General features: G+C 41.9%; 1 protein-coding gene across 1 annotated transcript; it reads right to left on the bottom strand.

Annotated features, from left to right (window-relative positions):
* Positions 1–294: 294 nt before the first annotated feature.
* HACD4 (3-hydroxyacyl-CoA dehydratase 4) lies at positions 295–15,401 on the bottom strand. Its single transcript, XM_076362167.1, has 7 exons — positions 15,340–15,401; positions 11,346–11,449; positions 10,308–10,435; positions 3,931–4,043; positions 2,186–2,292; positions 1,348–1,479; positions 295–631 (listed from the first exon to the last, which is right to left on the bottom strand). Exons 2-7 carry the CDS (start codon positions 11,440–11,442, stop codon positions 549–551), a joined length of 660 nt encoding a protein of 219 aa, XP_076218282.1. The 5' UTR covers positions 11,443–11,449; positions 15,340–15,401; the 3' UTR covers positions 295–548.
* Positions 15,402–15,907: the final 506 nt, after the last annotated feature.

Below are 15,907 nucleotides of genomic sequence, written 5' to 3' on the forward strand. Positions count from 1 at the left end.
TGTTTGGAGAGGTGAAGGTTAGGCCAGAATGTGAGGGATCCTTTGTGAATGCCTGGGGCTAATCAGCATGTGAATCTCATAGGTTGCAAAGTTTCCAGCTTTTGCTTCTTGAGAGATTCCAGTTCTAGCCAATTTAGCATATATGAGGCACATACATGTTGGCCCAATATAAAATAATCTTACAGATTAAATGGTATTGCCATTACAGAATATCTGTTGCTAATGAGGCAAGAACTAACACCAAAATAAGGGTTGTTAGTGTGATTGTGAGTGGAGTTCTCCAATATATGTTAGGAAAAAAAATATTCATTTTTAAAACTCTTGCCATTTGAAGGAGTAAAACTTTCAAAAGTAACTAGTTATTTTGAGCTGCTCCATTTTTGAGGTGCATTAAAGAGACATGCCTTTTCTGAAAATTCTACGCAGCCAGATAATAATACATGCAAACAGGAGTTTTGCATTTAAAATCTTTGTCTAATTTCTTTTTAACCTATGATACGCAGCAGCCCACTGGGAATATATTTCTTATTTCCAAACAAAATATCAACTTAGCTTCTTTTCTTTTTGATGTCGCCTGTCCCTAGGTGTGCCTTCCTTTCAGAGAAGAGGTTCTGGATGATAAAGCACATACCTGAATCAAAACACAAAATGGTGTTAAGAACAAGGGAGTAGAGTCCACAGTGTCTTCATTTAGAAGGAACAGTATGAGCCTTCATCTGGCAACCTTGCACAGTTCCTTCCATGAACTTAGGAACAGAACACTGCATCACAGAGATGAGATCCTTCAAATTAGTGTTAAAGCCCATGACAGAACAAAGACTTGGCTGTAATGCAGCCAAATTCAGTTCAAATATTTCGAAACTATTTTGTTGAGATGAAGAGATCTATTTACATGCAGGTTTTGGGGTGGGCTCTTTTTTCATCCCTTTGATAATTAAGCTGTAAAAGTCTCAATTTAGATATAACTTCTCATACCAGCTAGGAGGAATGAGTGAGGAGGGGTTGCACAGAATGAGAGTATGAGCAAATGGGAATTGATTTAAAAAAAAAAAAAAAAAGGGCAAACTTTGGTAAGTAGCTGTAAGGCCAGGATCACTGAAGCAATTTTTATATTTTTGGTTTGTATTTTTATGCCTCACACACAGTGTCTCTTCCAAATTCAATTACTTGTATTGAAAGACATCAGAAATCAGAACAGCTGGTGATGAGTTTTCCTGCAGTGGTCTGCAGGAGATATGACAGAGAGAGTTAGAGTTTGTGAAAGGAGCTATACTGATTTGATTTTTTTGTTGCCATAGGCATCCCAGTTGTGTTGAGACCCAGCTTTCTGGAAGATGAGATACTTACCTATAAACAGCACTAGCAGATAAATTTTCAGAATGTAGGGGAAGTAGATTGAGAAGGCGAATGGAAATGGTAGCTTGATGGAGTATGTGCCAAGGGATTCAAAATAAGGCAGTGATACACAAATTGCAAATGCTGTAAAATAACATGGTAAATCTTTAGTCAAAAGGAGGTGGAAGATCATCAAAAAACTTCATGTAAAAGTCAGTTACCTTTAAGGCCCAGATAGCTATATTATGTGCTGAATTTACCATGTCATTCGTATGCATGTGCACATGTTGTTTTTTCCTTGAGTTGTTTTGTAGGTCTGAGGTGCTAATTGCTCTTAATACCAGAGTTAGCAAGTATTTCCTATTCAGTAACAAGTTCTGTCACTCCTGTAGTTGCACTGCTTTCAATATGGTGTCGGTGGGCACATTTCCTGGTCTAAGTATGATAAACTGCTAGGTATGGCCTGAGCCAGTAAGGTCAGCCTCAGTGGGGGAGAAGGCAGCTTTGGGACTTGCTGTCTAATGTGGTCAGTCTGGAATGGGGGAATCAGTGTGTCTTTTGTGGGGGTATTTTCCTGCTTTACCCAGAAAAATGAACCTTTTCCCATACTGTTAAAAAACAAAACCAAAAAAAACCAGACACACAAACCCCAGAGAACCCCTATTAAGGAAAAAAGTACAGAAAAGAGAAAGATAGGTGACATATGGTTAATATGAGCGTACATAAACATTTACGACTACTTTGGCAACACAAAAAGAAATATCTTAAACACAAATGATGATTGAACTGATCAAATCTTATTGAAGAAGATTAAGGAAGCAAGTCCTTGGTACCTTTCCCATCTCCTTACCTTTAGCCAGAACTGAAAGGGGATAGAGTGGGATGCACAGTGAGAAGTTGAGCCATGTCAGCGGTAGGTAGTATATTCCCGTCCTTGCTAACATGTTGTAAGTGTACCTGCAGCAAGAGAGCAGACAAGCTCAGAGAGAATGATCATGCTAATCCCTGTCTATACACCTTCTTGGGCTGTTTATGGTATGAGCAGGAAAGATCAGCTATAGAAAACCTTGCAGAATTTGCTTTTAGTATCTCATTAGCCATAATGCACAGGATATTTATGTCCCTGAAGAACTTGTAATACTTCAAGACTAGTTGGCTAAGGGATGGGATAGATTCCCGTACACTTTTAGACACGACTGCTTCTTTGAGATGCTAGGACATGGCACAGATGCTGTAAAATAAATCAGGTAAGAATTCTAAATCTGTATGAGTTGTACTATGAGTTATTTGAATTGGTCATTTGCTGCTATAGACCACAGCATCTTGCCTATTTAACGGCTGCTGTTATTGCTATGATGCTATGATGCTGGACTGTGTTTTTTAGCAATGATAGAAAGTCACGATGTGTTGATAGGACTATTATGCACTGTCAGGACTTTACAGTCAATGTTGTTTACACTTTTGGCCTCTCTCCAGCTGCACAGAACCCTTTCATTTGAGATCAGGTTCTACTATTGTAGCTTTACAAACTTCAAAAAGAAATGGGATGGAGCAATAATCCAAGTAATTAATACAAGTAGTAGTTTGTTAACACATGTAGTACAAATACTCTGAAGCTAACTTAAAATCTTTCTTACCAATCCTACCTGACACTTTCCTTTTTTAGATCTCTTTTATAACATACATTTCCTTTGCCGCCTAAATCTGTATTCCCCAGTCAGTCCCCAAAGCAATGTATTTAAAATAGCAGAAAGAAAAGGATAAAGAAAAAAATTTTGCTCCCATACAGAGATTGCTGTGAGGGCTATGTCTTGTTAAAATGCTTCTTAATTCTGTATGTCCTCCCTGCTGTAAGTCTACAAACTGAGGTCCATAGAGGTTTAAGTTACATTTGAGAAATGTTACTGGCTTTAGATATTGATGCAAAAGTCAGTAATGTGGAATTTTCACCATTATACTTTTACTACAGGGAGGTACTGGTAACCTTCCACCATACAAAATTTTTGAAATAAAAGTCCTGAATTGTATTCCTATCCATTTTGCCTGATGTGCGTTGTCCCTGAGGTGTGATATATGCCCTACTACACCAAAATTCTCATCTCTGCAGCAGGAGCTCTTGGCTTTTGGAAAGTACAGCGCCATTAACCCAGAATAGTCTTTCTGTCTTAGTAAGAAGTTCTGCTGGCACTGCCTTACTGTGCTGTCAATCTTGGATTGAAGTGAGATGTTAAAAAAAAAAACCAACAAACAAAAAAAAAAATTAAACCAATAGGATTGTAAATCAGTTTCGGAATTGCTGTTCCCCGGAAGGTAGTTGTTATTTTCCTTCTACATTTTTGTTAAAAAGGTCAAATCCTTTGAACTACAAATGTTAACGCAATGATTTACTTCTGTAAGTCACTCTGCCTCTCAACTATGTGGATTTTTGTAAAAATTGGTAAGTAGCTTACAAGGTCCAAGCTGTTATTTAAAATGGATAATATGCTTCTCTACCAATTTTAAAGTAATGAAATGAGCCTGCAGCACAGGGGGGATGGGTTTCTGCTTGCAAGAATGACCCATTTTCCCCTCATGGTTTCACCGTTGACTCCTTACCTGACCACATCTAATAAATTCCAAAGGAAAAATAAAACACACACGACATATTTCCCTTGAACTTCTTCCTGACTGTTGATCACGACAAACAAAACAATTATTCTCTCAGTGATCTGAAAAGAAAAAAGAATTGTGAATTCAGGTAGCACCTTCAATAGCTCTCATTTCTGCGTCATTTTGGCAAAATAGGAGGCTACAGGTGGATCCAGTTTGCTTTACACAAATGCCCCAGTGAAAGTTTTGCTTCCTGGCCTGCTTTTGTTCAAGACGCCATTGGCGTCCAGCTTGGGTAACTGGAAACTCTTGGCTGCAGCATCATAGATCTGCTATGGTAAGGGTGGAGGTTTGCTTGCCAGTGGGGATGACTTGGGTTTGTAGCCCAGGAAACCTGTGGATGAGCCGGCTGAGGTCATGGGCGCAAGGACTTCTCCCACTGTGCCCCAGTGCCTGGAGGGCCAGCAGGGGTAAGCTTCCTTGCTTGTAGGCTGCATGGGAGGCTGTGGGATACAGAGGGCCCTTGGGTGGGTAGTATGCCAGACAGTGCTAATCTCACAGTTCCAGCTCTGCTTTCTGTAGCTTGGAGATCTGCATCCCAAGGGATCTCTCTCACGTAAGATTTGCAGAAAGGAGAAGGAAAAGTAGAATTCCTGATTTTTCTTTCCTTCTTATTCTTGGCTAGGAGAAGTGGGTTTAAGCTTGTCATTTATGTAAATTATTGCCATAATATTTATGTCATAACATTTTCCTAGTGGTTGAACCTTACCTGATCCACAAGGTATGCCTTTACAAATGAAAAGATATAAAGGTGGATTAAGCAGGCAGTGGCTCCAGCTTAAAAAAAATACTTTGGCAATATTAAAGTTCAAGAAATTATAAACAAGTGTGTCTTTTCGCAGCTTTCTTGGACAAGTTTCCTATCAGTATCCATGCCCTGCCCTGTAAAATAAATGTATCCGTAGTATTCAGTACTGCCAACAGTTGCTTATGAAACTCCCAGAATGTTACCGGTTCACTTGGATTTACACTTTATTTGAAAGTGTTGAAGGAGAAAACATGCATCTATTCAGTTGGTATGAATCAGTATAGCTTCATTGGCTTTTTTTATACCTACTGCCATCTCTTCCATAAGGTGCCTTAGGTTTAATGATTTTATGGGTTAAGATGTCAAGTCAGTGAAAAGTTATGAAATGAAAACAAATTAGCAAGGTGGTTTTTATAAGCATAGTCATTATTCTTCACTGGTTTCCCCCTTCCCCTTACTCCTACCTTAAACGAAATAAGAAATTGGCCTCGCAGCAAGTTTGTGCGGTAGTTTTGCTACGTGATGTTTACTGGTTCCTGCATGGAATATTTTGGCTACAGACTTTTTTTTACAGACCACATCTGTCAGATAAAACAGCCATCACTTCACTATTCAGCAAAATTACGTGAGAGCAATTTTTCATACAGAAAGAGAGCATATCCATCCCCTAGGGATCTGGTTCCTCATCTTGAAAAGCACTGAGGGGCCACAAAGATAAAAATGGTTTTGCTGCCTCTCACCCTGCCCTGACTGTCATCTTGTGCCGCTGATCCCATTGGTCCCTAACTGAGGAATTGATTTCTAAGAAGGTCAGATGTTGACAGACTTCTCTATAGCCTGGCCAGGAAACAGAGAGTGAGAAGTAACTAAGTCCTGTGTTTGTACGCTGATGCTGAGGAACCTGGCAAGAAAATGGGGGGAATGGGAAGTATTGATGCAGGATCTGAAACCAGATACAACAGAGATAGGAGAAGCATGGTGGGACAACCATCACAAGAGGGAAATCAAAACAAAGGTAAAAGCAGTGTGAGCATTGAACGGGATTGTGTGTTGGAGAGAATGAATAAAATAGAACCTGAGTTAAAATCATTTTGCTGAAGGGTAGTAAAGGAGTGCAACGTTGGTGGTGTGGGCGTTTTGTTACCACCCCTAAAATCAGTCTGGGATGTGGAGAGAGAAAGTTCTGCAATATTGTTAGTATGAGAGCTATTTCAGGGAATTGCCACAGGGATTTCTCTCACCTAGAGACCAAAGCTTTATCATGATAATGAAAAGGTGGACATGTTTTTAGATGCAAGAGCTGGCAGATTTTCCAAATGGCCACTTGCTCTTCAAGCGGTGGCTGGGTGGAAAAGCGCTAGAAAACAGCATTGGTCGAGTGATCAGGAGCTGATCCCATTGCAGTGAGATAAAAGGATAAGCAGTAGACAGGTAGTTGCCATCCCCAGTTTCAAAAGCACGGGCCAATGAGACAGAGTGGCTACAGCGACCCACAATTCAGCCTCATGGTCTGGGAGTGGAAGAGGCTGTGGATTTCTTTCTCTCCCCAGGGCACAAGCAGATGCACAAGAGGCAGCGAGTATCACCTAGCTGAGGTGATAAATCAGCAGATTTCCTCCATCAGAGGATTCATGTTTGGGAAGGGGAGCAGTGGAGGCACTCAGCCTCACTAGTTGCAGATGATGGAAGTCAGTAATCGGACTGTGTAAAGTAGGTTAAGCTCCTGCAAGAGAACTGGACCTGGCACAAAGCAGGTCCCCTGTAGGTCTTCTGTTCCTGTTAGACTGCAGTCTCAGCCAGCAAACAATGGGATGCACAAAGCAGCCATCAGAGGCCGAAACTGAAAACTGCCTGTGGCCTTGCTCTGGAGCACATCTGCGGGGCAGGACGCAGGCCTTGGCTGATAAGGGCAATTGTGATTTCCTCATGAGGATAGACAGTGGCATCCTACCTCTTTTCTGTGTAAATCAGGAGGTTGCCTGCCTGCTTGCCTTTATTCCCCTTCAAGACATTGTGCTCTTTTCTTTCATAGCGCTCATATCTTTAGGTAACCCACACAAATCGAAGGTAGATGCAGGGGTTAGTCAGAGGCTGAGGACCTTTTCAGCAAGTGACAAGGCAGGGTGCTACTTGAAGAAGAGGATATTCCAGTAAATGTCTGTTGATATTGTGCCCCTATACACCCACATCTGTATACTTATATACATGGAATCATGTACATATATAAATATACACACATACATATGTATATGTGTGTGTACACATACATATATACACATATATAAAAAAAGCATGTCCTGCTGCTGAACCATGTCTCATTTCTTCTGTGGATCATCTGTCCTTGCATGAATGGAAATATGGCATTCTCTGTTGCTATTCTCTTGCTTAAAAAAAAAAAGCAAAACTAGAAGTCCTATATTTTCATGTTCATAAAAAGGAAGTATGTGCTGACACCTCAAAAAGCATAAATGCAATGGTTTCATTTTTCATTCCTGCTTGTTCTTTGTGTTAAAATCAAACTGGAATTTCCTTCCTCTCCCAGCACTAGTCTCTCACAGGACACAACAAGTTCTGTAGAATGGCATAGATCTCCGCAAGGCAGCCTGGGCATTTGAAGCAAGTAAGTGAAACAGCTAATTAGACTAGCTGAGGTTAAGGCAGGAGCAGGCAGCACATTCACTTCCATTTTTTAATAACCGTGACTGTGCAGTATTGTACTTGGTACCTGAAACCCTTATATAGCTCTTTGATTTAGTGAATGTTTAAAAAAGAAGAAAAGTGCTACTAAATATTTAGATTAAGTTAAAAATTAATGTTTTTATTACAAAGCCATAGTACATTGCTTTTGGTCTGGTAAGTACAATCCTGTTTGCACAGGATGAAGAACTGGTGTTTTGTTCACAAAAACACCAGTCTTTTCTTATATCTTTCCTACTCTCTCCCTTGCTAAAGTAGCAGCCCTATCAGCCTTTACTCCCTGGCCAAACTACTAAATTTAATTATCCTCTGTTTTGGCAACTGCAATGACATGTTGACACGTTCTCCTGTCCTCCTCTCAATCAGTCAAGCTGCAAATGCCCTGAGAGACATCCCTTTGCACCAACTTTGTGACCCTCCCTTGTCTTCCCTTCCTCCAGAGCGTCCATATCACAAGACTCATCTTTCTTTCATGGTGTGACTTGGCCTTGGCCTACCTAACCCTTCTCAGGTGCCTGGTGGCTAAGACTTTGTCCCTCAATGAGGGGGTTTTCCAGAAAACACCTCTGAGTTTGCTTTTCCACTATCTGTAACGTGTATCTCAGTGTTCCTTGTAAATGCTACTAAACCACAATAAATGGGATATTAGGCAGAAATCCTTCATTCAAACTCTGCTTAAATCTTGTCTCTGCTGTAATGCCTACAAAACAACCAACCACCACAGGGGTGCTTTCACAGCTTGTTTTATTCAAGGTGGCATTACCTCCATGCATGTGCTTCCCTGACATTGCCATAGCCACCTGTTCTTTCATCGTGGAGATCACCTGAGATGAACTTCACTGTGGATATGTATGTGTGTGCGTGGCCTGAGGGACGCATCTAGGGATATGTTTTAAGCTTAGAGTCAGAACAGGTAGGGGGAACGCAGAACACGGCAGCCACTATGAAATTCTTGCAGCGTTACCAGTAGTCACTAGTACCAGTGCAGGAGTCCAGTAGGCTGCAGTAAGGTAAGCATCTCTAACCATCCTTCCCCAGTTCATTGTGGAAAATGTGGGTTGGTTTGTTTTTTTTTTTCCCTAAGAGGCAGGGAGGAAAGTGTGGCAAGGCACATGGGAGTACTGTTGGCACACAACTGCTTAACCTGCACTGTCACAGCAGAAGCAGGGCATCCCAGGTGAAAGCAGAGTCTACACAAAAGAGGCTGGACAGCATGAGACTAGTGCTAACATCAAGGCAAGAGAGTTATGTTTGTGGTGAGAGAACACTTGAGGAAAGAACCAAGTAAGGATCCAAAGCTATCTTTGTTGTGAGGCAAATGTTTGGAGTCATAGGGCCGTATCGTTCCCTGACCCACCTTCTGACCCAACTTCTCCATGCTGCCCTGGAGAGCACTGCAGCAATTGCACTGCCCAAGAAAGGTCACAGTTTTCTTGCTCAGAATATCCATTTCATATCCAGTGTCTTTTTGTGGCAACACAGAGCAGTGTTTGTGCAGGCTTCCCTGATCTCTGCTTCTGTAGGGCTGGGTAGGAAAGGAATGGACTATGTCAGGGCTGGGGAATGTGTAAACTCTGCCAGGACAAGCCTTGCTTTAATGACTACTAGCATTAGCAGGCTGCTCTTCTCTCCAAGAGATGACGTGAGATTTGTTACAGGACACGTTAGACAGGATACTTTTTTTTTTCCCCTCCTAGATTAGTGTAAAAGCACGTAGATTTAGGCAGGGAAAAACAGTTGTTTCCATTTTGACGAATTTGCTACCATACTTAGTGAGCAGCATAAAGAACAGAGATCTGTATTAGTCAATCAATTTCTAATGGAGATTTAAAAAGAGGAACATCTTCACCCATGCAATATGTCATTTGACAAAAATGGGCTATCCAGAAAACTAAAAACATAACTAACTACTCTTAGTCTTCTACCTTCTGACTGCTGAGACCAATACCAGTTTCACCGTTATTCAAATACTAAGGATTGGAAAGGTTTGAAGGTAAACTCAACATTTTTACTTTTTCCAAAGCATTAAGAAAAATACCAAAACCTGAGATTAACTCCCAACAGAAAACAAGAGTCTGGTAAGGAAAATGTCAGAGAATCATCTTGTTTTCTGCTACAGCGTGTGATCTTTTGGCTGATTTTCTGCCTACAGCTGAACGTATGCCCTGTAAACCTCTTAACAGCGTCAGAACCTCTGGATGTTGCTACAACTTGTCCATGTCTGGGTTTGAGAGGGCAGAGACCCTTACAGCAAGAATATGACAATTCTCCTTTCCCCTCCCAGCATTAATTCTTCTTCAGTGCCTTAATTTCTTTTTCTTAATTCTTTTCCTTCCACACTCCATGACCACCAGCAAACCCTGTTTCAGGAGGCTTGATGTGCTTGTGGTTTTCTCACTGCCATCCCTTTGCTACAAAATCTTGTCTTGTGCGTGTCTACAAAATAAGTATGTACTTGTCAGTGAGGAAATGGTATGGAAAAGAATTCGCTACTGAAACAGGCTCTGAAATGTTGTTTTCTGGCTGTAAATAAGTTGGCTGGGGAGGTAGTATCCTCAGCCACCTAAGGTGCCCTAGAAATGGGGGCTGCCCCATTTCTGCCCGTGGCCACTCCTCTGGACATCTTCCAGGTCCCTGCTGTTGTGGGCTGGGCATGGGGCACTCACTATTCAGTTTCACTCAAAAAGAAAAAAGTTGAGAGAGCAGCTCTTTCCCAACCCAGTTCTGAGGGCTTAATTCCTGCAGTTAGCAAACCATTAGCAGCTGAGGAAGGGTGCAGGTGGACCATTCAGGGTAGTTCAGCCTGGGCTTGTCCCCACGGGCAGCCGTGGCTGAAGTGTGTAGGTGGTGGAAAGAGGGTCTTGAGAAACAGACTCACCTGCAAAAACCTGGGGAAGAGACGGCTTTTATCAATGCCAATGAGGATGTGCAAGATCTCCAATACAGATAACAACTGGCAAAGGCGCATTACAAGTCCTATGGAGTAAAATGTGTCAGCCAACGAATCTACAGACAAAGTGAAGAGGAAAATTAGAGGGTGGTTATATAGTAGAAGTCTGGACCAACTACTGGGTTTGCTCTTGCCCTATCACCACTGGAGATGACAAGAAATAAAGTTCACACAGTACCAAACTTTTGGGTAGCAGAAGCAAAGCTTTGGGGAGGGGAAGAGGCAGTCCACTCTGTGTGTGTGGCTCTGACACAGAGGCAGGAAGCTGAGAAAAGAATGGGATCCCCTATACTTGATGCGCTGGCAAACGCTGTGCAGGACGTGTTCGTTTAGAGATACTGCTTTAGGATATTTCTAAATATGAGGAAATGTTGAGGAAATGTATGAAGAATGTCTAAACATGAGGAGATGTTGAGTTCCTGCCTGTATCTGTACCCATGGCACTTCCTAAAACAAGTAGGCCACAAAGTAGGTATTTTATGTGCCTACAACTGTCCACCATTATAAATAATTCTAAATTTCCAGTCACTAGTTTTCTATTTTTGTGCCTTAGCCCCAGGCAACGGAAAGAGAGATATGTTGTAATGTTTTTGGAGATAGAGAGTCATGTGCAATAACCACAAAGATATTCCCTCCTAGTGGCTTCAATAAGATTAATATTCACCATAATGACTGGGCCTAGTCACACTTAGGTCTATGTCTAAGTCAAATGTTACTAGCATGCTGCTGAATATTAAAGCTCATTAGCAAAACAAGAGCTTCATTCCTGATGTGATACAGGCAGAACATAGGTACCAGTAATTTGTTCATCCTTTTTAATGGAAGAAACAATGTTTTTCTAATTCAAATTACAGCCCCTGCTATTGGACATACACCTATTCAGAATCCTAACTTTACCTCTAATTTGAAGCTTCTGTGTGTCACTGCCTTTTAAAATGTTTAAGAAAAATATAGAAGGAATCCTACCTTTTCCAAATGACATGAACCTGATGATCATGTTTGTAAATATCCAGGAATGTCCACAGAATTGCATTAAGTCATACACAAAGAGGTAGGTGTTCATGGTAAAGCTGTGGAGGTGAAAATGGTAAAGCAAACGGTATGATTACTACAACATTTGAGCTTTATGACCTGTAGAAATTGCACCCTCTTTGGACACGTTAGGAAATCAAAGGAAAACAGCTGAAATGTAAACAGATGTGAAACCTGTCTGTCTGTCAGTGGTCACAGAACAGTATTCTCCCTAATGGATCAAAGGCTCCCTTTGTTCGTATACCTAGGATATGCCCAGAAAAATTTTCTGAGTTTCCACCAGTGATTAGGGTGATCTGTGGCCATACAGTGAAATTTGTGCCTCCAGAGCAAAAGGCAAGTAAACAAAGACACTCCATTGAGTGCTGGATTCAAGCCTGAGCCCCTTGGCTTGGCTCTGCCTTGACGGTGTCACCAGGCTCGACGGATGGCTGGGGTCGCACCCACCGCAGCCCTGCTGAGGGCCTTAGACTCCCGCAGACACCAGCCTCAGGATTTCTGCATCTGGGTGATGCTTATCCTGTTCTTCCCAGAAGACATGCCTCTAGCATGCTCTCAAGACAGCTTGAAGTACAATGCAAATGATTCACAGTGTCTCCAGCAGACAGCATAGTTGCAAGTATTTATAAAAATGTAGGTGAAGAAATGGAAAAGAAAGCCACATTTCAATCTGCTTTTATTTGATGCAGTCTGAAGGATCTGTCTTTCCCTTTATTAACCTACTTGCTCTACAGGTGTTCCAGATAAACATTAAATTAGGGTCTTTGTCTTTCTGCACAGCCTGTGTTTCAAGTTGCATTTAACAAAGTGAATCTTCTCCTGTTGGAGCAGACTAACTTTTGTAGCCATTCTAACCTGATTTTCATAGGTAATCTTTTTGCAAAACTTCATAGGCTCTGGAGATAATTTCCCTTTCCCATAAATGTATTATCTTCTGACTTATTCTGGGGAGAGAGGCTTGCTTGTCCTTCCGCTATGAAAAGGACTGTCTACTTTTTTGGGAAATGAATTTGTTAATTTTATACTAGAATTTATCTCCTGTGTTTGACCAATTAATTTCCTGCCCCAGTAAGTAGTAAGATCTCTTTAAGTTGCCCCTTGATCCAGTGTGTTCATGTGGTATGTCTCTGCCGTCAAACTTTATTTCACTTGTATCTGTACATTAACAAACAATGAATTTCTGTGTTTAGAAATGTCTAAATATGATAAGTGCATATACTTCACTCCCAGCATTGGACCAAGACCATAAATAACAGTACACACTCCTGTAAATTGATCTAGATAAACTGATCTTCGAAATTTTTAATCCGAGTATATCCTAGAGAGGTCATAGAAAATGCCTTTCTTCCTCTCTTCCTGTTACGCAGGATGGCTGCTGTTCATATCATCACTTCTGTAAGCACAGAAAGATCTGTTGGCATAATTTACCTTCAGTGCCCTTTGATACTATGAAAATAGGACACATGAGGACCCAGAAAAAGGAATGTGTTCCATAAACACTCCTTTTGGGAAAAGTATGATACAACTGAATTGGACTAAAGTCCAGTGAGCTCTATAAAGATTGACCCAAAATCCCATCTGCTTTATTACTGAATGACATTTTGTTCTCTCTTGTGGTAAGAACAAAGGATGGGACACTGTACATTACAAAAAGGCAAAAAAATAAGAACATTGTTCTGATTCAAGAAACAGCCTTATTACTGGATGGATAGGAATTACTGTAATGGGTATGAAAGTTACAGGAACAGTTACAAAAATTTTGAGGCTTTCCAGTCAGCACCTCCGCCAGTCTCTTTCGTCTGATATTGCCTTGTGGGCTTTGCACGGGATGTAAGCTGAGCATATGGTTTCTCTCCTCTTCTGAAGTTTAGTTTTCTACATCTGTCTCTCATCCTCAGAATTTGTCTTTCAGTGATTTGGGCCCAAGTGATTTGAGCTTATTTTCTGAACTCTTCCTCCATTGGCTGGCTAGAAAATTGTTGTCTTTATAATTGTTCAGCTGCTTAATCTTGGCTAAACAAGATGTAACCAAGAGGATATCTGCAAACGCAGCTTCACACTAGTGTTTTGGCGTTATGGCAGCTGTTGCATGTTAGAACTCATCATCTTTAGAATGTACTGGCGACTACTGAAATGTAAACACACTGGTGGCATTTATGGAGGTCCCCATATTCCCAATGAAGTGTAGAGATGTGCTGGCGGGCAGCGTGCCGGTGTTACCTGCAGGACCGATCCCGGCCCCAGAGCTGCGAGCAACACAGCTCTCACATTTGGTGATGCTCTCCACTGTGTGAAGGAAGAGCCCTGATCTTAAAATGGGGTTTCATCCTACTATGTTAATCCCCAGACAAAAGGTACCTAAGACCAAACAGAAGCCTTTGACAGAAGTGAAGAAGTCTGCAGACAATAAAAGGTGATTTCAGTGTAATCAAAGGAAATGGAAATGTAACTGTTCTCTAAGGTCTTTCTCACCCAAAGTCTGATCTCTTTACCTGGAGAACCAGAAGCAGACTGAGGATAACCTGTTTCACTGTCCTAACAGTTCTGTGTCACAACACAAAATTTAGCCATCTGCTTCTCTTTGAAAGGTCACTGGCAGAAGAGACAGGCTTTAATTAGGTTTCGTGCTCCCCTCGGTTCACAGCAGGCATCATTCCATGTTTACTTCACAGAGCCTGCTTCTGTCAGCACCCTTGCAGACAAAACAGACTAGCAATCCACCAGGTAGCTGTTCAGTTCCTGCCCCTGCCCCAGACTTGCCTGCCGACTCACAAACCTCACTTAGCCTCCCTGTTGCCTGGTTTGTAAAATGGACTTGCTGCTGCGTTTATTCCTTGTAGTGTAATGTGCTTTAATGCTTCCAAGTTGCTTTCATTTGGGGGAGCACTGCACATTTCAGTACTCTGCCTGCATTGGTGACAGGAGAAAGAAACAGACATGGGTCTTGCAGTAGAGAGGCCCAGAAGGATGGACTTGCTGTCTGTTTAGTTGTCAGTTCCACGTTACTTACTGTGGCTGATTTTATACCAAATACATTGAAATGCTAGGGATGCATTTATCATATTTAGGATCAACCTTGCTTAGTGGAAAACTTTATCTGTTTTCTCTCTGGGCTCAAAACCTAGGAAACTAGATGTAACATAAGACCACTCAGAACTAGCACACACAGCAGCATGGTCCCAAACATCCTCTTTTCCCTTTCATTCACCAGCAGAGATTTTACCAGTGATATAGTTTTAGCTTGCAAAGCCTGGCATATTTCCACAGGCAGAAAAATCACATAAGTCTAATTGCTGCATTTTATTATTTTTAGCATGATCTTCAGTGTGTGTCTGTGGTAGCTATCATCTGAGCTAAGTACGGAGGTAGGTGCCCTCAGTGTCTGAAGGGTGGTCAGGACCATGTGCCCATTGCGCTAAGGTGACAGCACAGCAGCGGCACCCAGCTCGGGGCAGCCCTTGGCACGGCTGGGTGTCCCTTGCAAGGTGCCAGGATGAAGGCCACACTAGGTCCCTCTCAGGGGGGTCCCAACCCAGGCCTGCATGAACTGAGCACTTCCTTGCCTTCAGAGCTATTGCACTCTGCTGCCTTCCCGTGCCCATATTGGCTGGCCCCACATGAGGAAGCAACCCCCACGCTAAAACCAGACAGCAATGTTCCTTTTTTTTTTTTTCTGCAGGAAAGGTCTGCTAGAAAAGCCCCTCTGCCGACACGGTTTCCTTTTAAGTCATATTGGTCTGAACTTCTACCCCTTCCCCCTCCCACCCCTGTGACAAGCTGCAAGCACTATAGCTCAGGAAGAAGAAAGCTGCTGAGAACCAGTACAAAAGATGTACTTTTCTCTCACAGGCACATCCCACCCCACTTTTTTTTCCCCTTCCTTTTTGCATTGGAGCAGTCTAGGTCACTTGCGCTCAAGAGATATTACCTGTTGCAGGGGTTGGATTGCTGCTGCTGCTCCTGATCGTCCTCCTTTTTTCTCTCTACAGCTGCAACAGCTGTTTGTTAGGAGATCACCCCTCCTCTTTCCTTTTCCCCCACCCCATGACATCACCGTATGTAGCACTAAGCAGCAACAACATTGTACTTCCTGAGAAAGGAGTTTCTAACCCCAAATATCTCCACTCCATTTGCCTTGCTCCTCACCCAGCCTAGCCTAGCCTAGCCTAGCCTAACCTAACCTAACCTAAATCAGTTTCTTGCTGTTGTACCAGTAAGCTAGTCTGTAAATCCCACTAACTTTGTCTTTTAACCCAGAGCAATATTTTTAAGGATTGTTGGAGAGAAGAAATGCAAAATTAAAAATTTGTTTTTCTCTTCTGTTTAAATCATCAGCACTACAACAATGCTAACACTATCAAATGATGAGGAAAGCTGGGAGCATAGCATAAAAGGAACACTTTAAATCACTTCAGATAGAGGAAAGAATTTTCCACTCCTTACCTAGGAATGTCTGTTTATTCATGCCCCTGTGAAATATGGGCACTACTGGCAGA

Source organism: Aptenodytes patagonicus, chromosome Z (assembly GCF_965638725.1).
Source record: "Aptenodytes patagonicus chromosome Z, bAptPat1.pri.cur, whole genome shotgun sequence".
Classification (NCBI taxonomy): Eukaryota; Metazoa; Chordata; class Aves; order Sphenisciformes; family Spheniscidae; genus Aptenodytes; species Aptenodytes patagonicus.